This window comes from Notothenia rossii (assembly GCF_949606895.1).
Source record: "Notothenia rossii genome assembly, chromosome: 2".
Lineage (NCBI taxonomy): Eukaryota > Metazoa > Chordata > Actinopteri > Perciformes > Nototheniidae > Notothenia > Notothenia rossii.
The window spans coordinates 36,488,132-36,511,259 of record NC_136904.1 but is presented as its reverse complement, the minus strand read 5'-3'; the positions used below and the strand labels follow the sequence as shown (position 1 = coordinate 36,511,259).

Here is a 23,128-nt window from a genome sequence, read left to right as displayed (position 1 = left end):
TGTGTGACACATGACAACAACAGTTGCCTATTTCCTCCTCCTATTATGAACTAGCACTTTATATTAATTACAACTATTGGTGTTGTATCGGTATTGATTTTTTGAAGCTTTGAAGAGGTAATTCAACCTAATTTAATATAAGTATTACTAGGGATGTAACGATACCAAAAACTCACGGTACGATAATATCGCGATAAAAAGTCCACGGTACGATATTTATCGCAATATATATATTTATTTTTTTACTTGAATTTTTTTTCTTTATTAAATAATAAATCTGATTTGTACAGCATTTTAGTAGGATAGTAGTACTTTAGTGTCAACAATACAAACTGGTTAAATAAAGGTTTAAAAAAAAGATTATTTAAAAAAAGGTTTTAAAAATCGCGGTATATTTTCTCAGTCTCACGATGGTATTGAGACATTTATTTACCGTGATATTCGATATATATTGTTACATCCCTAATTATTACATATGTCCGCCTTTCCTCCTATTTAATGGAAAAATATGCCATTGGCTTGCGGTGCTTAGAGCACCAATAGAGTTAATTGAAGAAAGCTCAAAAGCAATGTCTGGTTCCCAGAAATCTTGACCAGAAAAGACCTCGTTGTGAGCAGTTTCATGAAGGAACTTTTTTCTTTCTAAACCATTTAATTGGCTTAACACAAAATACAAAGTTGCTGATGGGAAGGTATAACCCTAACCCTAACGTTTGGCCCTCAGCACAGAATAGACTGCCTTGGGGGCACTTAAATGAAGGAACTATTCTCATTCTACCAAACTACACCTGCAAGCGTATCACCAGGCACGATAGGTCTTACATCTTCACACTTGTTGTTTGGTGTTACTCAGTGGAATAAATAGTCCCTTCACCAAAAATAACAAAAATAACTACAAACAGGAAAACAATTGCATTATTGATATACATTGTCCCTTTAAAAGCCCTATTCTGTCCTTAAAGTTAAACCTATAATATCAGACTAGAGAGCATCTTTATTCTGACCTTTTAGATCAAGAGAATACCCAACCAGCTTTTTAACTGTATTGGTCATGTCATTTCAAAAGATATGATAATGTTTAAATGTCAGACACATTCAGGGCCATATCACTTCTGATTGCTTTTAGCATTTTTAACCTTCTTGTTATGACATCACTGTACTTTAAGTTTTAAGTTTTGTATTGTTGGTACACAAGATTAGATATAGAGTTTTGCTTTTTCAAGCACCGTTTATGTTGTTTTTGGATCAGTTTGAAACTCATTTTGTGATTTATGAGTTGTTAAAAGATGGTTCCATTAAGTTGAACAGTTTCATTTGTTTGAGATGGGACAACCGGCCTTAAATCAAATTGTTTGTTTGTCCTACAAAGGTTAGTGGAGTAGAAACCGACATGATGGTGATTTAATAATGCTTGGCGGAAACTAAACTCCTTACCTCAAGTGACTGTTCCCCACACACATTTCAAACATCACATATCTCTTAAATTGTTTCTTAGTCCTCTAAAACCTTGCAAACACCAAAAATGCAATCTCCTATCAAATGCTTCAAGACCGTCTTCTATCTTCTCAATGACCCACTGGAGGCATCGAGACGGCAGCTTTGGGTAGAACAAGGCTTACCGTCAATCATCATGTGGATGAAAAATATGGGAAACTCGCACTCGATCCCATCAAAGAGCTGTAGAGAGACAGAGAGAAGGGGAATTATTGCTTTTCCATTTCAGAAAGAGGAGAGAGGCACAGGGACTTTAAAGTAACGGATGGCTGAACTTTATGACACTGAATATGGAAGAGAATGGCACGGGGAAATATGAAAAGAAGACATGACATTGTGAAGAAAAATGTACAGAATACAAAGGGAACAACACAATCCTTATTTGAAAGGTCATTTTTCTGCAATGCAAACGTGTGCGGCTTGTTTTGAGGACATTTGAAGGTCTGAGACGTGGAAAGTTTTATACATTGACAAATACATGAAGTATACTGAGAGAAAAATTGGATTATTGTAGTATTTGATGTCCATATGACGTCAGGCTTACATACTTGGTAAGATATAAAAGGCTAGAAGATATAATCATGTACCTTGGAGATGAAATGGTTGAAATTCGAATAGATGCACTGAACTTTGAGACAACTGAGACAACCACTGTCAACCAGTGGCGAACCGTCGTTAGTGGTGTCATTTTTGGTTTTCAGAGAATACCCTGGAACACTCAGATAAAACAAACAAAATATCGATTGGGCGCGGCGGCACGGTTTGCCACTGCTGTCAACACCACCATCTAAGGGTCTGTTTCCATACAGCACTTCATTCTGAGCAGCGATGTCTTTTTTCAGTTATTTTCAATGAGGAGAGAGCCATAGCGTTGCATGCGGATGCCTCAAGACAAATGGCAAATCCCACTGTCATTGGCGGCTCTTTTTTGAGCATTACGAATTAAGTATCTTTCAGAAAAGTGCTGGTGACGTAATTTTAGCAAATGGAGGGAAAAGCTGTTTTTTTGTCCATGTCTTTCAGATCTAAACAAAGACCAAAACATCAATTTGTTTGAGCAGATCGGCAAAGCTAGACTGTGTTACAAAAGTAGTGATACCGTACAAGATGTAATTTTCATAGAAACATTTAAAGGTCCCATGACATGCTTTTCTGGTTATTAACCGTCCCCTTGTGTGTTATGTAGCTTTTTATGCATGTACAGTAAATGGTCTGCATAGTCACAAACCCTTCTTCACACACACACACTCAATCTTTTCTCAGCTGCAGCTCCGCGGATTTCTCAGCCTGAGACGGCAGGACGCGGCGAGACTGTGAGTCCACACACGCAGACTCACAGCCATGGCTGCGGGTGTGTGTGTGTGTGTGTGTGTGTGTGTGTGTGTGTGTGTGTGTGTGTGTGTGTGTGTGTGTGTGTGTGTGTGTGTGTGTGTGTGTGTGTGTGTGTGTGTGTGTGTGTGTGTGTGTGTGTGTATGTGAATACTCGGGCTGGTTTCGGGCTGGGTTTCGCTGTGTCTCGCCAACCCCACGCAGGGCTGTCCCGAATACCATTTTTCGGGCTCCGGATATTCGGTAGTAATCAGCAGCGAATATGCGAGAGATTATTATTTTTTTAATAAAGATTTTTTCCCAAAAGGTTTCATAACACGCTCCGAATCCAAGACACCTGAAAACACGCTGTTAAGCAGAAGCGCAGAAAGAGCATACTATTATGATTTATATTTATGTATTGTCTCAGTAGGCTACTCGGATACATTAAAACTAAATGTGTCCTCTGCATTTAACCCAGCCGCAGTGCAGCGCCCGGGGACCAAATCTGGTTCCAAATTCCGTCTACGTTTTACAACCTGAAGATAGAAAACACATATTTCTGTTATAACTTGTTACCGATACAGTAAACAGTATTTAAATAAATGAAGAACGAAAGATAAATGAACGAACTGTATGCCAATAATTGCCACATTACTCCTATTATTTTCACTATTCGGATAAAATTGAAAAACTAATATAAAAAAACAATTTGGTTGCTTGCTTGCAACTATTTTCCAAGCAAAGTAAGTGCACGTTTTAATCATGTGTAACGTTACTGTTTAAACGGCGGATAAAGCAGCTTCATCATGGCAACTTGACAACAGCTAAGCTAAGCTAGGCTACTACTTACAGCATCCAGGTGACTTTTCAGAGTTGTTGTGCCACCGTGGTAGGCCAATTTCTTGCCGCATATTTGGCACACTGCCTTCTTCTTACCGTCGTCCAATTTAAAATGGTCCCACACAGCTGAAGTCTTCGGCATTTTGTGTACAGGTGTGTGAAACGAGGTGAAGCGTACCGTTTGCGTTTGTGACTGTGAGTGAACGCGATGTCAGGAGCACAGGCTGAGATTGTATATATTTCCGCATTTTAACAGTGCAATGCAAAAGTATAAATATAGTATAAGAATATAGCAATTCGCCTTTATTGACAGCATACATTCAGGGGAAAACATTTTTTAAAACGAATATCCGAATTATGAAATTGAAACCCGAATAGTTGGCCAACCAACGAATAGTCGAATATTCGGGTACAGCCGTACACCAGTAACTGAGGTTACCTACTGTAACCCCAACTTCTATGAGTAAATGGCGCAGCCCTCGAAGGCTATCGCTATTGGGTAATCCCCCTGCGCCCCAGCGCAGCACTGAAAAACTTGTAGTCCATGCCCACCCGCAAGGTGGGCCCCACCCTCGGGCCTCCTTCCGGTATAAATAGGAAGGTGGCCTGGCAATCTGCTCCCATACAACATAACTTTTCTTCAGCTATTCGTAGAGCCAGTGGGGCCCCGCACTTAGAGGGCTGCGCCATTTACTCATAGAAGCTGGAGTTACAGTAGGTAACCTCAGTTCTATTTCGTATATGGCTTCGCCCTCTAAGGCTATCGCTATTGGGTTAAGGGCGAAGCATGATGTAGTCTGCGCCCCACTGGGTCCGCCCGGCACTAGAAGCACAGACATACCTGCTCAATAACACCCCCCTGCCTGATGTGCCATGCGTAATGGCTCATCACCGTACCTGGAACATAGCAAAACATGCCTATCTTCCCGACGGGGTGACGGCTGGGAACAATACATACCGGCCGCTGTGAGAAAGTAGAGACGAAAGTCCCACCTCGTCCTGCGATCGTAGTGGGGGAACAGCAGCTCTCTGCGTGCAGAAAGGCAGGAGAGCGCACAGCTGGATCCCTGACGTCACTCACTCTGACCAGGCACTCCGTACAAAGTGTGTTAGAGGAAAAAGGAACATCCCTCCTATAAGAGGGGAAATAGGCCGCTCTCCGCGTGCCAAAAGGCAGGAGAGAGGCGCACAGCTGGCTCCCTGACGTCACTCACCCCGACAGGACACCCAGTACAGGGTGTGTCAGAGAGGAATGGGAGACATCCCTCAAATAAAAATGAATAAATGAACAGGGGGAAGACCAAGATGCAGCCGTGCAAATATCTTCCACTGACATTCCTCCGTGCAAAGCCGTGGAGGAGGAAATTCCTCTGGTGGAGTGCGCCTTGATGTTCTCCGGGGGCTCCACCCCAGAGGAGACATATGCCTGTGACACAGCCTCACACAGCCAGTGTGACAGCCGTTGTGCAGACAGAGGTTGCCCGATCGAGCTCTGTCTATAGTGCACGAACAGGCGCTGAGAATGGCGCCAGGCCGCCATGCGCGCCACATAGCAGGACAGCGCGCGCACCGGACAGAGGAGATGAGATGTGGCTTCTTCCTCCGATTTATGAGGAGGCGGAAAAAACCCATCCAGGGTGATCACATCCAGGGTGATGACCTAAAAGTGCTTGTAATGACCGTTGGCATAAAGGCTGGGTTAGGCCGTAGCACAGCCGAACTACCATCTCCTTGGATCCGGAGGCATGACGGGGCCACAGAGAGAGCGGATAAATCACTCACCCTTTTTGCTGAAGTTAGAGCCAAAAGCAGTACTACTTTGGCTGATAACATTTTAAGGGGAACCTGCTCTAACGGTTCAAATGGGGCTTTGCTTTGTGCTCATAACACCAAAGCCAGATCCCACTGAGGCGCCAGTGCGCGTGACACCGGTCTGAGTCTTCGTACCCCTTGCAGAAAACGTTTCATCAGGGGGTGACTGAACAACATCCCGGCTCTGAAACCCACGTGACAAGATGATATGGCAGATGCATATACCTTGATTGTGCTGAAAGCCAAATTCCTGTCCAACAACAGCTGGAGGAATGACAGCACGTGAGGCAGGGGGCACGTAGTGGGGTCCAGGCTTCTTTCTACACACCAGCGCTGGAACGCTGCCCACTTGGATGTGTAGGTCGCTCTGATAGACGCAGCCCTGTCGCCCTGAATGGTGCGTATAACATCTTGAGAGAGACCCAACCTCTCTAAGTGTTCCCGTTCAGGGGCCATGCCCATAGGCGCTGGCCTATCACTGGGTGACTGTAAATCGCTCCCTCCACCTGCGAGAGAGCGTCCCCGCGCCACGGAATTTCCCACGGTCTGCCTGATAGCGTACGCTGTAGGCATGGAAACCAGGAAGCGCCCGTGCGCTCCGGGGCAATCAGGATCACTGACAGCCCCTCCTCCTGCACTCGGTCCAGAAACCGGGGAATCAGCGGGACTGGGGGGAAGGCGTACAGCAGTCCCCTGGGCCATGGACGATGTGCGAACGCGTCAACCCCCAGGGGGGGGGAGGTCCCGCGCTGACAGGGAGAACCAAAGGGCGCATTGCGCGTTCCCGCGTGCGGCGAACAGATCTGCCTCCGCCCTCCCGAACCGGCTCCAAACCTGGGCGATCAGCTCGGGATGTAGGCTCCAGTCCTCCTGGCGAGGAACTCCTCTGGACATGAGGTCTGCCCCTTTGTTCAACTCGTCGGGCACATACAGTGCTCTGATGGAGAGTAGGTGCGCGCGCGCCCAAATCAACAGCCGTCTGGCTGTGTTCAGAAGCTGCGCTGAGCGTACCCCGCCCTGGCGATTGATGTAGGCTGCCGCGGCTCTGTTCTCTGTGCGAATCAATACATGTTGATTCTGCAGCAGCGAGGCAAAATGCTGAATTACTCTCCGTACGGAGATCAATTCCAGCACGTTTATGTGGAAGGACATCTGAGTCGGCCACTGTTCCCCCACTGCCCGCGACATGCACGTTCCTCCCCACCCTGAGAGAGATGCGTCTGTGAACACCGAGATGTGTGACGTAACTCTGCCCAGGGCCACACCCTCTGACAGGACGTGGGGACTTTTCCAATAGGTTAAGTCTGAACCCACGGACAGAGGGATGACCACCATGCGCCTCCTCTGTCGCACGGGGTCGATGCGTAGGCGAATAAACCACCTCTGGAGTCTTCTCATGTGAAGGAGACCCAGGGGAATCACCCCGTGGTCGGCTGCCATCATGCCGAGCAGCCGCATCACGGAGAGGGCTGTCATCACGATGCGGGGTGTGACGCGTCGAAGGAGAGCTGTCAGCGTCTCCACTCTCTGCCGTGAGAGCCGCGCTCTCATGCGGGCTGAGTTCAATTCCACACCCAGGTAAACAATACTCTGGGAGGGAAGAGGACAGCTCTTTTTCCAGTTTATCATGAAACCCAGCTTTGACAGATGCGATATGAGCTGTACCGTCTGTAAAGCCAATTCCTCCCTGGAGCGAGCCATCAGCAGCAGGTCGTCCAGGTAAAACAGTACTCTCATCCCTCCTCTGTGTAGCGACTGCAATGCCGTCTCTACACACTTTGAAAAGGTGCGAGGAGCCAGGGAATAACCGAACGGCAGACGGTTGTACTGGTACGATATTCCCTGGAATGAAAACCGCAGGAATTTCCTGTGTTGTGGGATGATGGGTACGTGGAAGTATGCATCCTTTAGGTCTATAGAGGTGAACCAGTCTTTGACCGTCGGCATGTTAAACGGCCTTAACATTATTGCCTCGTTGAACGCTGACAGGTCAAGGATGGGTCTCATTCCCCCCGTCTTTTTCGGGATAAGAAAGTAGCGGGAGTAATACCCCTGATTGTCTTCCCCTCGGGGAACCCTGGAAATAGCCTCTTTCAACAGGAGTTCCCGTAGCTCTGCTTGGAGCGCCCGACACTGTTCCCGGGATGACAGGCGTGTCTCCTGTATCCCGTTGAACTGTGGGGGGGGGGAGGCGAACTGCAGGGTGTACCCTCTGCTGATCAGCCTGCTCATCCATCTGTCCATCAGACACACGCGCTGCCACTCCAAGAAACACTCTGAGAGCGGGCGCACATGCTCGAGATGTGTTGTGGTTGTCATGACGACGAGCCATGCCAGAGCCCTCGCCGCCGCTGCCCGTGAGGCAACCCAAGGTGGGCCTAGAGCGAAAGGGCTGTGAGAGGGCCTCCACACGCTGCGTTTCACTCTGACTCTCATCGTGAGGCGCGTACACGCTCAGAGGATGAGTGGAGGTGTGTGCAGTAATATCCACATGAGGCGTTACCACGGCGCTCATGGGCTTATTGTGACCGTGTGTAGGTGGCATATCTCGGACAGAGGAATGCCGCGAGATCTGTGGTTTAATAACCAAAAAGTTATAACCATCAGGCCTCCGCAGCGAACCCCGCTGCCTACTAATCAACAGATTGGAGGCAGCTGGTGTAGTTACTGCGCTCTGTAACTTATTAACCGATAGATTAAAATGTGCAGGCTTTTGTAACGAACCCTGCTGGCTATTAACCGATAGGTCATAGGCAGCTGGTTCACCCAGAGTGGGGGATATGTGAAACACATTTGAAACCGATGACAAAAGGTTGGAAATTAAGCTTTTTTTATTTCCTTCACACTCCCCCCCAAACCGTCAGGGCCGGCTCTGCTTCCTCGGCGGTTCTCGTGGAGCAGACGAGGAACGGGAGTACTTTTCTCTTTTCTTTACTGGTGGGGGGGCGGAGGCGCGGGACGGTGCCCCTGCCGCCGCCGACGGGCGAGTCTGCCGCCTCGGCTGTCTCTCTGCCTGCCACTGTGGCCGGGTTGGCCGCTGCTGCTGTTGCTGCCGCTGGTGCCGCTGCGGCTTCGGCGCAGGCTGGAGCCAGCCAACGTGCTGGCGGATATCATCCGCCTGCTCCGCTGCCGCTTTCATGGACTCTACCATGGCCAAAAACTGGGGTCCGAACAGCCCTTCCGAGCTGATCGGAGCGTCCAGCAAGACCTTCCTGGCCGGCTCTGTAACAGCCGTCTGTTGCAGCCAGAGGTGGCGCTGGATCTGCGTCATCCACGCTTCGATCCTCGCCTGGGAGATAGCCACGGACGCGCACAGCGTGAGCTGCCGATCTCCGCCTTGCTGATCTCCTCCGCCTCCTCTGGAGCCACGGTGGTGGACCGCTCCACCAGCGTAACCACCGAGTTTGCCAGCAACGCGATGTTATTCGCCGCCGCAGACGCCTGAACCGCACACTGGTGCGCCCGGTCAGCCTGGCGGGCGACCAAGGGGGAGGCCAACACAGGGCGCCGTCCGGCGACCAAGTTGGCCTGCTTAACCCCAAAGAACGCCTTCAAGCTCGGCTCCAGAGCGGGGGTGGTTGCGAAACCCTCGTCAGTGAATCCCTCCACCTTAGTGAAGGGAACAAAGGTGGCCACCAGAGCCCTCAGGGTCCTCGGGTTCGCCGCAGCCCCCTCCTGGTACCTTCTAATGGCTGGGAAGCGCGGCCAGATCGGGTCACTCCCGCCCGTCTGAACCCGGGAAAAAACTCCGGCCATGTCATCCAGAGCTACCCTTTCCCGTTCTAGGGGAACGAGGAGACCCTTGCAGGCTGCCGCCTTGCCGATGATCTCCGGCAGCTCCAGCTTGATGCCCCCCAACGCCGGCAGTGTCGTGGAAACGGAGAAGGGGGCCGCGTGCTCGGCCGCCACACCCGTACCTCGCTCCGACCCCGTCTCCCCCGTCCGGGGGAGAGGGGGGAGGGGAGAGCCGCATGGCGAGCCATGGAGGGAGACGGGGTAGGAGTCGTCCGACTCCTGCCCAGCACTTGGCTCCAGAAACAGGCTGTCGTCCCTGTGCTCCTGGACGGGCCAGTCGTCCTCCTCAGCCGCGGCAGCTAGAGCGTCCGCTCTTCGCTGCCTGTCGGCTGATGGGAGACGGGCACAATGCGAACATGCGACCTGCTGGCTGAGAGCCGCGTACGCGTGCTCTGGCCCCAGACAGGATTTGCATATCGCGTGTAGGTCATAGCTCATGATGTACCCCGTTTTACATGAGGGACAATCACGGACACAATTGTTGCTCATGACTTTAATTCCTTTCCTGTGCTTCAGTACTGCTGACGGTTGCTGAAGAAAAGAGGGAGCAGATTGCCGGGCCACCTTCCTATTTATACCGGAAGGAAGCCCGAGGGTGGGGCCCACCTTGCGGGTGGGCGTGGACTACAAGTGTTTCAGTGCTGCGCGGGGGCGCAGGGGGATTACCCAATAGCGATAGCCTTAGAGGGCGAAGCCATATACGAAATAGAACCCAGCTCACACTGTGCTCCTCACAGCAGCGAGCCTCACAACGTCCCGCCAACACGGCACCCAGACCCCACGCAGCATTCTCATCTGTTTGTCCTTACTGGTGTCATTTTCTGGTTGCTAACAAACGCCATTGTAACACATAATCACTGATGTTCCGCTGTAACGGTGGTAGACTCATCAGAACAGAGTGGGCGAGCTGACCAATCAGAGTACAGTGGGCTCACAGGGAGGGGGGGGCAGGAGCTCCAACAAGCCGTTTAGGACAGAGAGTGAATACACATACTATACAGAGATACTGTATGGGAAACCAATGTGAGTTTGGAAAATTGCAAAAAAATATAAATATATTCTAGTAGACCTCAACAATGGAATTATGATCAGTACAAATGGCCATGTCATGGGACCTTTAAAGAAGCGAGTATTAATGATGAAGCGCTCAGAGTAAAAAACAGACACTATGTTAACACAGGGCTTAACCATGCAGGAAGTCAGTTCCAGGGCCCTGCTTGCTCCTGGCTAATGTCCAGTTGAAGGAAAGTAAGATGGATGAAGTAAGAGTCAGGCTCATTAAGCAACGGTAAATCAGAGACTATTGGGCCTACAGAATATAGCTACAGTAGCAAACTAGATCAAGCTAATGCACGTGACGGGCAGCTTGCAGGACTCTGTGAGGCGAAAGGAAATGGACAGTGTTCACATCAGTGGTGAATTGTGTTCAAACTTCAAAGTGTTTCTATAATGTCCAACTTTTAATTTTAGGATGCCGGAAGTCTGAAATGGCAGAATAATTCCCTTTTGTTTTTGTTGCCACTGTTCCTCCTGATGAAAATGTAATCATACAAAATGCAATAGAGGAAACCTACAGTAATTCCAACCCTGTGTTGCAGAAAGACAAAAAGTGGTCCTTGAAATGGCAAAAGTGTTTTTATTCCTTGTTCTGAACTAAATGATCTGGGCCACAGATATTCTTATAAAACATACATTTCCCTTTTTTTTCATCAATGGGCGTTCAATTGGGTTGGTGACTGTAGGCTTATGATTTACAAGTTCAAACTGTTTATTGGCCCTCGTATGGAAGAAGTGCATTTGTTATGTTTATCCACGTATTCATTAAATGAAACCTCCCCCACATATACACTTTACATGATTGACAGATCGATATGTGTGAATAACGGATGATGCACCAGGGACTGTGAGTGTTTTCATGTAGAGAATTCAAAGCCAGCATGTGGCAGCAGCTGGAGTTAATTTTCCGGAACAAACACTTGAACTGACATAAACACCATTATTTGTTGGATTATTGTCTGAATCTTACTCAGCCATAAATCCTATTATAGATCACACATCATGTTTGTGTTGAGTTCCACACTAACACAAACCTTCATTTGGTTACAAGTCACACGCAGAGAAGGCAGTCGAGTGAATCACAGCCTTATTAATCCCAATAATTCAATCCTAGCTTGTTTATGCTCCCCTAAAGAGGATCAGACTAAAGCGGCTCTATAAAGGGCTCACACACATTTTCATGGACAATATCAAAACTTTTCAATTACTTTTCAAGGACAAACAAATTCAACTTTCCCCTAAATGTAAAAAAAAATATGGTATGAGGGTCAGTCCATTCATTATTTTTATATATTTTTTAATTGCCTTACAAGCAAGTCCGTCTGGCGCCGGATTTCAAGCATGAGGGGACATGATGCTGATTGTACTATCAGTGTATTCTAAATGCATTTTATATACATTTATTTCTTGATGTCTGAAAACTGTGCAGCAGCTTTATGTAGTCTACATACTACCTCATCTCTTATGGCTCGCTTGTGACCCATACATTGGTCATTAGTGAGCCATTAAATATGAAATGTACACTTGCCTGCCATTATTAAAACCAAATCAGATTCAAACATAATTTTTGTTAGCTGGCAATCTTACAGCGGGAGTCATGACGTGGGAGAAAATGAAGAAACCTTTGTGATAATAGACAAATGTTGTCACACATTGAATATATGATAGCTACAGTATGCTACACCTACAGATAGTGCTTTTGCTTATATAACCATGGAAGATCCCCTGAACATTATCGTGTGTGTGTGTGTGTGTGTGTGTGTGTGTGTGTGTGTGTGTGTGTGTGTGTGTGTGAGTGTGTGTGTGTGTGAGTGTGTGTGTGTGTGTGTGTGTGTGTGTGTGTGTGTGTGTGTGTGTGTGTGTGTGTGTGTGTGTGTGTGTGTGTGTGTGTGTGTGTGTGTGTGTGTGTGTGTGTGTGTGTGTGTGTGTGTGTGTGTGTGTGTGTGTGTGTGTGTGTGTGTGTGTGTGTGTGTGTGTGTGTGTGTGTGTGTGTGTGTGTGTGTGTGTGTGTGTGTGTGTGTGTGTGTGTTGCCCCTCATCTTTTCCAACGATGATCCCTCTGGTGGAAGATAAAACCGTTGACATCCTAATGCAATGACAAATGGCCGATAAAGCTGGCAGATATGTGGGAGCTGCTTTCACTTTCAGCACGCAGATAGGGGTGTTTTAAGGCTCAATATGTGCTTCTTTAAATATTTAATGTATGCACCCTGTGATGATGCAGGTATACTTGGCTTCAAACTGTGCATTTCAGCAGAGATGAGAAGCAATTAGGAGCTATCAGCGGCTGAGAGAGGGATGAAAAGGAGGCGCATAAAGAGATACAGAAACAGGGGAGGGTTTTTCTAGAAGGAGAGAGGCAGTCAACCAGTGAGGCCTGGGCTTTTTGGCCCATTGAGGCTGTAAACAGGCAGGGACCCCTGGAGTGTTGCGCCTGAGCAGCTCGACTGATTGGTAAAGCTGTCTATCAAACAGGCTGTTGCTGCCTGTCAATGGTAAACAGACAAGGAGCACAGACGTCTGCCCTGCTGTGAATTCTCTTCTAAACACAAACAACAACTTCACTAAATGTCTTCCGCAGGGAGACCTGGTCTACCTGTGACTGGTTCCTTCCCAGACAGAGTGTGTTTAAGATCATTCCTCAGAGGAACATTTTACTTTTTTGTGATATACAGTGTTGGTGAAGTTGGTACACCATACTAATTCAAAGATGATATTGAACGTGATATTCAAATACGTTCCAAGCCACATATAAAGACCCAACACTGCATAGACAGATGGATAAAAGTGAATTATGTCACACTAGATGGCACTGGAGTCACTTTCAATTACCTATGTTGAATTTTCTCTATTTGAATAGACTTTAAAGATTTTTTCCCTCTCAAATTCATAAACATTCAATCATTGTAAGGATACATACTGTTTGAAGTCTTTAAGAATGAAAAGTTATTCAGTTCTAACATTTAAAAAATCAGCAATGTGTTTCAATATTCATCCGTGGAAAATGCTAATCTTGTGCTTTATTTACTGCAATGTTTTATGGTACCAACTGGCCTAGTTTCCTCTTAACTGGATTCTTATTACTTTCTGTATTGTATGTGGCAACCAACATATTACTGTTGCTAGATGGATAGCAAATGGCAGCAGCAGAGATCAGGACTTTAAGTTATGAAACCTAACCGGCTGCCGGCATCGTATTTTGCAATAAATCTGCCTGCCTCCGGGTAGAACTGATGGCAGAATGGAGCCTGAAGGAGCAGAGGTGTTTAATACTGCCAGCTAATTCTTAGCCTTAAAGTCTTTGTATCGTATTAGCTACAGGATTAAAGGAAGCTAATTTCAAAGTATTCTATAGTGGGTGTCCCGCGGATGCCCCCTGAGACACTTCTAGCATTATTTACTTTGTCTATGCCTTTTTTGTTCTGGTTTCAACACCATGGAGAGCCACCAAATGCTTTGTAAAAGGGTTATTTTTTCCAAAAAAAATTCAGAAACATAACAACCTTCAGAGCCATGCATGGCAATCAGTCAAATCCTGATGAGGTACACTCAGAATATATCATCACATCCCAGAAGGCGCCAAACCAATGCTGCACGTTACTTGATGTGTATAGCTATGTAAGGTTTATAAAAAAACTATGTCCTTGTCACAGACATGTTTCTGACTATTTACAATTTAAGACAATTCAAGCAACATTAGATGTTTCCGGCCGCTTATGGCATAAACCCAAAACCGAAAATCACTCTGCTTTTAGTCAAGTTATGCATAATATGTAACATAAATTACTATGTAGCCTACGTAAGTTAAGTATGTTATGTGAGTTAAAATAAGTCCATGTTGGCCCATTGGTTTCACGCAGTACATGAGCATTGTCTTCTTGGACGAAAGTCCTGTCAATTTTTCAGACTTTTTGTTTTGTTTGAACAAAAGTACATGGATGCAATAGGCTCCTTTCACAGGCAACCTTCATGGACATTTTTGAGACAGACGCATCTGTAGTACAATAATCCAAACCCTAGTGTCGCTTGGCCTCAACCTCATGTGACATCAAGGTGCGAAGGACCCTCCACTCAGCAGAAGCGATGAGACCTCTTACGTATGTGCCTCTCAGAGCTCATTCATTCTGGGAGGTTAGTTCTGCAGCTAATGCATTGATTTATTTATCATTAAGAGTACTCCATCTGATTTACCAACTGTAGTCACACTGAGCAAGTGTCATTCGCAGACATATATACTAAATGCATGAGCACACTCACTGACAGTATGGCTTTCACGCCCGAACGCATTAAGATTGGAGGTGAAATACCTTGAGCCTCAAATGCTTGACATGGGAGAGGCTAAGTCACAGACATATATTTGAGCTTTATCAAACAAGAATAATACCTTTGCAGGCTTAAACATTTCAAAAACGTTTCAAATTTCAGGCTCAAGCACTTTCAAGTTTACCTTTTGTAGGTCTTATGCATTGTCAACTATGAGCCTTTTGATCTGCATTGACGTGGTTTCCTGAAATAACCCTTGGGTACATTTTTAAACTATATACTATTCTTTCTACTTTAAATCTGAATGAGTTGCTTTGGTAGCAGTAGGCAAGCAATGTTTATCTGTGAGTAGTCCTCAATATCTCAAACAGCTGTCTGAAAGATCGTCAGGTAGCAGGTCATTATCTGTATTAGAAGGAGAGACTGCTTTTTTCCTTCTCTAGTGGCGTTCCCCAGGGATATATCCTGGATTCTCTACACTTTTGTTTCCATACACTCATTTTGAGGCATATTGTCCACAGATGTATTATTTATTTTAACTGCTGTGCAAATGAAACTCAGCTGTACGTCTTGCTGGAAGAATTAAGCATTTCATCTTTGTCTGTCTTACATGATAAAATTCTGCATATTTCACAATTGCTTTCTATTTAAAACAAGATACCAATTTGGAGGAGTTCACTCGCAATGTAGAAGATAACCAATACAATTTAGCACAGATTAATAAAAAGAGAAGAACAAAAATATACATGTATATTCTTTTAGATATGTCCCACAGCACGAACCTTCATTTCAGCAGGTTTGTAGAAACGGCGTTCCTTGTCTTCGTTAGCGGTGCGGTAGCCATCCCGGAGGAAACGTTTGAAGCCGTACTTGCCGCGCAGCTTGCGGACGATCTTGTCCAGTGTCTGGCTGTAGAGGGCGTCATCATCTACTGCAAAGGCAGGATAGCTGATGGTTGGAAGCAAGGCTGCGTCTGTGTTCTACCGGGGAAAACACAATAGTCACAGGTTATCACCAAAACCGTCAATGTTGGTAAGTCGGTCCGTGTCTTGAGCGTTTTATAGCATTGACTTCCATAGATACGCTGACACCTTTGTTCCTCAATTTAGTGATTTCACAATATAGTGATAACCTTAATGCTTTAACATGGCGTCCATATTTTAACCACATCACGTTCACTAACTAAGTCAACACTGAAACCTCAGTTTCTGAAAACCTAAATCTGGTAGATGATGAAACAAAACAAGCACCTTTATCTAGGAGACAAAAAATGCCAAAACACACAGAATAGTTCCTTTTGAAATATACCCGCGTACAGGTGGACTTGGCCTTAAGTTATATTCCTAGGGTTATTAGTATCCATTAACTGATTGATGAATTAGAATGAAACCATAAGGTAAATCAAGGGTGAAAACTATTGGTTGATAGTTACCTTTAGCACAAATCTGTATGTTCTAAAGGGCCACAGACAAAGGTGCAGATGCCTTTGAAAACTACTTTTTCCGTTTTGTATCATATCAAATTTAGAAAATCTACACGACTGAAAACATTTGAAGTCATCATCTTGAAAACTGCAATGGATTGGTTTTCTTTATTTTTTCTGATATATTGTAGACTTAACAATTAATCCTTGAATCTAGAAGGACCAGTTTTATAGGTAGTTGACATAATTTGTAGTTGCAATCCTAGTATACACTGGAACAATCACAAAGAATGAACATTAATAAGAATGGAATATTTAGACTTTGCATTTAATCTCATATTTCATTTTATGTTTGGTTTAATCTATGAATCAGTGAAAATGAAAGCTATTAGGCCCCAGCCGCACTGAAAACAGCTATGAATATGAACGTTTTTCAATAGACGGCAGAGCTTCCTAAAGTGAAATACTTGCTTTCCATATTCTGCTTGGACTGTCTTCAAATTGAATAACTGAAGACATGATAACTTATGAAAAAGTTTGTCTGACAACAAAAGGACTAGATTTTGTTAGTCAATTATTAAATGTAGATGTTGTGTTTTCTATTGCAACCTTTTTTACTTTCCACACAACTGCTCCGTTTCTTCCAATCAGTTCTTATTCTTCGACTTCTTCCCTCCAGCCTACAACTCCAATTGACATGCTAACTTCCTCTGCAGCTGCGGCTGAAATAAGATATCAGCCGGCAGAACACATTCAGTACAGATATTGAATGTGTCTTGAATTGTGTATTGAATTCCAATCTTTAGCTGCAGTGTAAGAGATACTGATATTCTATTGATAATTTGCTTGGCTTGACATTATCCCTGTTGGTCTCTCGCTCCTGACTGCACGCCATCCCTCTGGTCCCTTAACGCTATTTTCGCACAACTATTATGCCACTCTCGCCGTTTAATTATACTAATTTTCTTCTAAAGCTGACTCTGGCTATTCTGCCTGACAAACTATAAACCGAGAGAGAGATGTGATCATTTAAGTGTCTGCAAGCGTTGGAGTAGAGAAAAGGGAATGGTTTTGCTACTGCTTTCTCCTCTACCTACCACTTATTAATTTCACTCCTTTTACCCTCGCTCTAGCTCTGCAGCAACCTGTCTCTTTCCACATCTCCTGTCAAGGCTGCAAAACACATGTATAGGCAGTGTAGTGTCGGCACCTTGGGGGAAATTTTGATTTGGAATATTGAAGTGAATGGGTAGTTGGATCGATGTGTATAATTAACCTTTTCTGAGATATGCATATGCGTGTCAGGCATCTATTTCTGTCTTTGATAAGTGGATTCTTTGTACACAGCCGCTTCACGGAGACTCAAAAAAGGTAAGAGAAGAAGCAGGGTGCATCAACGTATGCAAATCTAGACATCTAAAGATAAAGTCACTATTTCTGATTACAAATTAGAATTTACATCCGATCAAACTTTATTTAAATTGCGCTTTTCAGACAGAAAAGGTAATACAAGTGCTTAAAAAATCCCAAAACAATTAAAAATGTTATAATAGCACTAACCCCCCCCCCCCCCCCTGCTATCCAGGTAAAACACAGACTAGGGGTTTCATTCGTTGCATAAGAAATATGGATGGACTCACATGCGAGCGGGACTCTCGGGGCAGGAGGGAACACAGTGTCTGCCTGTTCCTGTTGTGGGCGTCCAGATCCACAAATATCACCGACCACGAACAGCCCTGCAAAACACATCAGCAGAAAGCTTGAACTATTCCCCTGTTACGGGTGCACAACAAAAGCACACAATATTATGTTATGTACAGTACTGTATGTAAGCACACACACAAATGAACCTCGAAAAAGTCCTATAACTTTAAAATATGTGACAACTGTATTGGCTAAAGCCCCCTCCATCATACCTCCGCACCTTCAAAAAAACACTCTTTTGCCGTATGGATATTTTTGGGTTGAACATGTTTTTCAAGTACAGTGTAGGAGTGCTTGTAAAACAGCGAGTCGAGAGTCATCTTATCGCTTCAAAATGTACAAAAAACGAAGTGCTGCTACTACAATGGGGTCTGTCCGCATTGCACTTTAACAGCTCTGAGAGAGCGGAGGCACCAGGTTTACTTTTACTTACTAAAGGAAGTGATCAAGCTTCTAAAAAGCTGGTCCAGTCCACTTCATCCATCCATCAGCAGCGCTTGCATAAAACCAACTCAGTCACTCCTGCTACCTGCTAAGCAGTTTCCAATGTAAGTCAAATACATTATGTATGGTTAGTGCCAGAGTCCACTTTTTCCCTACAAAAAACACACATCCAGCCAAGGCTTTTAGTCAAATCAGCAAGCTTTCACGCCGCAATTTGCATAGTGCAGTGGATTGCCGGCCGTCAATGTGCTGTACTGCAGGCAGCTGTGTGACACGTCAGGGAAATGGCTCTCCTCTGGGAGAATATTCCGGTGTTATAGCAGCAGGGTATGAAAAGACATTCACCTTAGATGTTTCCTTCAGTAAGCTGACATGTTCTTTACCATAACGTACAAACATCTATGTGTATGTAAAATACGTCAGTAGTTTTAACACGGAAAACTCGGAAACTCGTTTTTAGTTCTTTCTGCCTTTCTTAGCTGCTTTTTGCATATAAAAGAAAAACCAGAGACACAAAGGTTTATAAAAGATGAGCCTATACCATATGGTTATAATCCAAACGTGAAGGAAAAACAATGTATAACAAATAAAAACAGATGTAAATTGAATTGAAAGGATCGTCCAGAAAATATCCATTAATATAAAACCCTGTTTCAATCATTATCACTGTGCTTTAATAACTAACTGCAACAAATGTTTCTATTTTTATAAAAAAAATTGCATTTTTTCATTTGATTGAAAATGCAGTTTTGTTAAAAAAACAATGATATCTTTAATTTATCATTAATATATAATTAATACAAATCTTATATTGATTTGGAAAGCTCAGAAAAAAAACATTGGTCCTTTAAGATTTGCAATGATTTTGTTAAGTAAGCTTTTTAAATAGAGTAACGTCTGAAATGATTCTGTCGACTGCACTGCATTCTCTGTATTACTTTGAATGTGTGTTGATAAAGCAACAAACTACAAATTACAAAAACCAAATGTGCTCTAGAAATGGTTAAATAATATAATTTAAGGCCAAAAATGGTCACGGAGAGATTTGAAAATTATGCCCAAACAACTGCCAATATAAAACAAGCATAAATTATATTTTGAAGAATGCATTTTTCTTTTTTTGTCCCTTTTGCCACCTCAATTACCCTTTCCAACTACTCTGAGCAGGTAGCGCCGTCCCTCTGTAATCAAAGTGCGGCTGTATAATACGAGTGAATTACGGGCCACCATAATCTATGCCATAAAGCCCTCAATGTCACTGCCATTATTATGGGTTGCTAATAAATGTTGACAGGATGTAGATTATATAATACCTCTTTCAAAGACCCTAACGTACATCAGCTTGACATCGCTTTCTGTGCATTGATGTGCAAAAATTAAAATTGATAGATTTATGTCAGCATAGGGAAGACTGCTCGGAACTCACTGGAAAAAAAGAATTGAGTGTGTCCGCTCCAGTATATCCCTGCTCTACACTGGGTGTGAATTAGATGACAACCGGAGATAGAAAGTGGAACCTGAAGGTTTGTCTGGCTGTTTGTTCACAGCTCTGTGAATCCAATCGCTGGCTTTGAAAGGGAAAGACTTCCACTTCTCGGGATAGATTTATCCACGTTTTTTACGGAAGAGCTGCGATCCTAACAAAACATCATTTTTAGGTTTCCCAACCACATTGTCTCTGACCCAAACCGAGGATATGAAATGTTAACATCAACTCGGAGATACAGGGTCCAACGGTTAAGTAAAGTTAGGCTGAAGAAATCACTTTCCTGTGTGTTATACAGTATAGCTTTGTGTGCATGCAAATGGTCTACAAAGGCTAAAATCCCAAAGTTCCCTCCAGAGGGAGTTTCTCTCCCACAAACTATACCCCTTGCCGGGAAAGCCTCTGTTGGACTCCTTTGTTTACTTTCCTTACATACTGAAATCACATGTAAACATGTCACCGTAGAGACACAAAATACAAATATGAACCTGAAAATTAAAGGGTCTTGAAAATATCGTCTTCCGTGATTGGAATCGTATTTTAAATGTCTGTTTCCTTGTATCTTATCTTAATAGTTTTCCTTGTCAATGTTTCAAAGGAACTGCTTTGATGGGTAAGGGTAAGGGATCATGACAAATTAAACTTCACCAAACTGAGTGCAGTCCGTCCATTCATGCAGCACAAAGGCTAAATTGGACACACACCCGCAAGAGTCCACAGCCGCTGTGTTAAATGCGATAACAGAGTTTTTAACGTGTTGTATGTTCCGGTTAAAGGGGTTGTGGGAGTTACACTTGTGAGGATGAGAGTCAGCTGGGAAATCAAGATTGATAGAGATCATTAACAGGCGACGGGCTGGCTTGTAGCACTTCCATTCCCACAGGAGGACAGGAGACTGGCCCCACACAGCATGGGTCATAAAGCAGCTACCTCTATAAATTGATTCTTTCAACAAGCAGAGCTTGATGACAAAATCCATTTGCAGGCACAGTTAAACCCTCATTTTGCAGTGGATCAGAAGAGACAAACAAACAGAGACTTTATTATACACTCTAATGACAGCCCTTTATGTTGATCAGATAAATACTTGAATGCAGTGTAAGGCCGGAGAAGCTGGATAAAAGCCAAGTAGAGAAAAAGAAGAAAATATCATAGGAAAGCAGGATTGCTATGTGCACTGCTTCATTGTCCAATCCATTAGCAGACGTAATGGATGTCCCTGTTTTTTCTTTCTACCACACAAGCAGGAAAACAAGATATCTAATTGTGGACATTTTGAGGGAGATTCAGAGAAAGACCGGGGAAAAACATGAACTGTGGCCATTGATCAAAGTCTGCTGAGCCCAACACAAACATTCAAAGTGAATCTCCGGATGGTCAAGCACCCACTTGAGGAAATAGATGGCACGGACACAAGTACATGCATCTCTTGGGACTTGTATGAGGAGTTTGTGAATTATTCAAATACCTGGTTTCCGAACAGGTTGAACCCATTGATGGCCTCCAGAGCAGCTTTAGCCAGGCCCACAGAGCTGTGAAGAAAAAGAAACATTAAGGATTACATGAGACATTTTTCAAATAACCACCAATTTTCTACGTTTGTACAAAGTATATTACATCACGTTTCAATTAGTCGAGAGCTACTTTTACTCCTCTTTTTTTTGTTTTTCGCAGTGTATGTATTTAGCATATTTTAACATTATTAAAAGCTTACCTTTAACCTTTGTGTGCTGTTTGGGTCTGTAAGACCCGTTTTCAGTGTTTACTAAAATAACATGTATGCAATTTAATTATTTTAACCTGCTTTATTTGGGGGTGGACCTCACATCCTCTAGGGGGGTCCGGGGGCATGCCCCCCGGGAACATTATTTTTTTTTAAATGTTGAAGTTAAAAGCATCAATCTGCTGCACTTTGAGCACAACATGAATTTAAGGATTCAGCTCTCAACACTCATATGAAAGGGAGCTGTATACTTCACAATGATCACAACCAATAACAAATCATTTAAACTTGTTTATTCTTATCTTATGTTGCCTAGTTAGCATTCTTTCTTTTTATTTATGCATATATCATATATATATATATATATATCATAATCACTCCCCTTTTAAACAGTTTTTTTGTGTACTGTCCTATAGTACACATTGGAAGGATTTCTTACTTTATCTATATTTAATAGATAAAGGTGTGCCCTCCCTCCCTCCCTCCCTAGCTGTCTCGCTCGCTCTCTCTCTCCGTCTCGCTCGCTCACAGAGGCTGTGTGCTCCTCCGTGGCGCTGACGGCTTGCGTTAAAAAAATAAAATAAACATATTTGTAAAGTGGGGGGACACAAACGGGATTTCGATAAGTGGGGGGACATGTCCCGCAAATCAAGCAAGAACTTGATTGGTCGATATTCATTGTGGGGGTGGGGGGAGGAGGGATGTTAGATATAGATATAGAGTTGTAGTAAGTAGATAGAGTTCGCTATGATTGAGGTTTTCTTTATGCATAGGGTAGATTCTTTTAATTACATTTCCTTTTTTGTTTTGTGTATTTTTTACATTTTGGATTTGCTTGGCGATCTATTTTTAGAACATGCCCCGCGGGCGACTGACGTTGCCCCTGCGACTAACTGCCCATGTTGGCTACCCCTGCTTCAGACGGATTCAAAAATGCATGCGTTTTTTTTACCAATAATCTTTTTACCTTATGGTGTTTTTATTCTAGAATGTCATTGATAATTGTATTGCAATTAAATCACAGCAATATCAATTGGTTTCATTTCACTGTAGTAAAGATTGATTCCCCCCCATTTAGAATCACACTGGAATCACAAGCGTTTCTGTAAGGATTCAGTGGAGCTGAAGGGTCCTAAGATTGTGGTCTACTGTAGATAATGGATCTCTTTTATAAAAACCTTGTAGTGAATTTCACACATGCTGTCTACTATGATTGCAATGCAGACTAAATGTAAATCCATTTCCCTGTCATTTTGTTTCCCTTTCTTCCTCGCCAAGATTTCCCTAGAAAATAAAAACAGGGGGAAAATTGAAGGGGAACTTGGCGGTAGCTGTGCTGACATATCAAAACGAATGTAATGCCATTAGTGAAAGCTGAATTGATGCTTAAAGGTGACCTATCATGCAAAGTGCACTTTTGTACGTCTTTTATACATGAATATGTGTCCCCGGTGTTCCAGGGAACTCACCAAGTGTCAGAAAACACAACCCTCTCTATTTTCCTCCATACCCAAATCTCTTAAAAAGGGGCTGCAACGGATCTGATACAGACTGATTCAGAACGTCACAGATACAGACGTCACAGATACAGACGTCACAGAAGTGGCGCTACGGCTATTGGGGCAACTCCACCAATCAGGAGGAGACAGCCACGGACATTGCCGTTCGAAAGCGCTGGAGACGCTGTAGTACATATGCCAGGCCTGTAGATGGTGCTGTTCTCACAGAATCAGCCCATGCAAAGACAGTGTTAAATTGAGCGAAATGAGGATTGGCT

General features: G+C 44.1%; 1 protein-coding gene across 3 annotated transcripts in view; it reads right to left on the bottom strand.

Annotated features, from left to right (window-relative positions):
* The window catches only part of phkb (phosphorylase kinase, beta), a 192,431-nt gene that overhangs the window by 118,257 nt on the left and 51,046 nt on the right, over positions 1–23,128 (bottom strand). For all 3 annotated transcript variants that reach the window (XM_079664762.1, XM_079664761.1, XM_079664763.1), the window contains 4 exons: positions 21,097–21,160; positions 17,635–17,730; positions 15,354–15,551; positions 1,620–1,677 (listed from right to left, as the gene is read on the bottom strand). In XM_079664762.1, the coding sequence (XP_079520888.1) occupies positions 1,620–1,677; positions 15,354–15,551; positions 17,635–17,730; positions 21,097–21,160 (416 nt within the window). The remainder of the gene's footprint in view (positions 1–1,619; positions 1,678–15,353; positions 15,552–17,634; positions 17,731–21,096; positions 21,161–23,128) is intronic.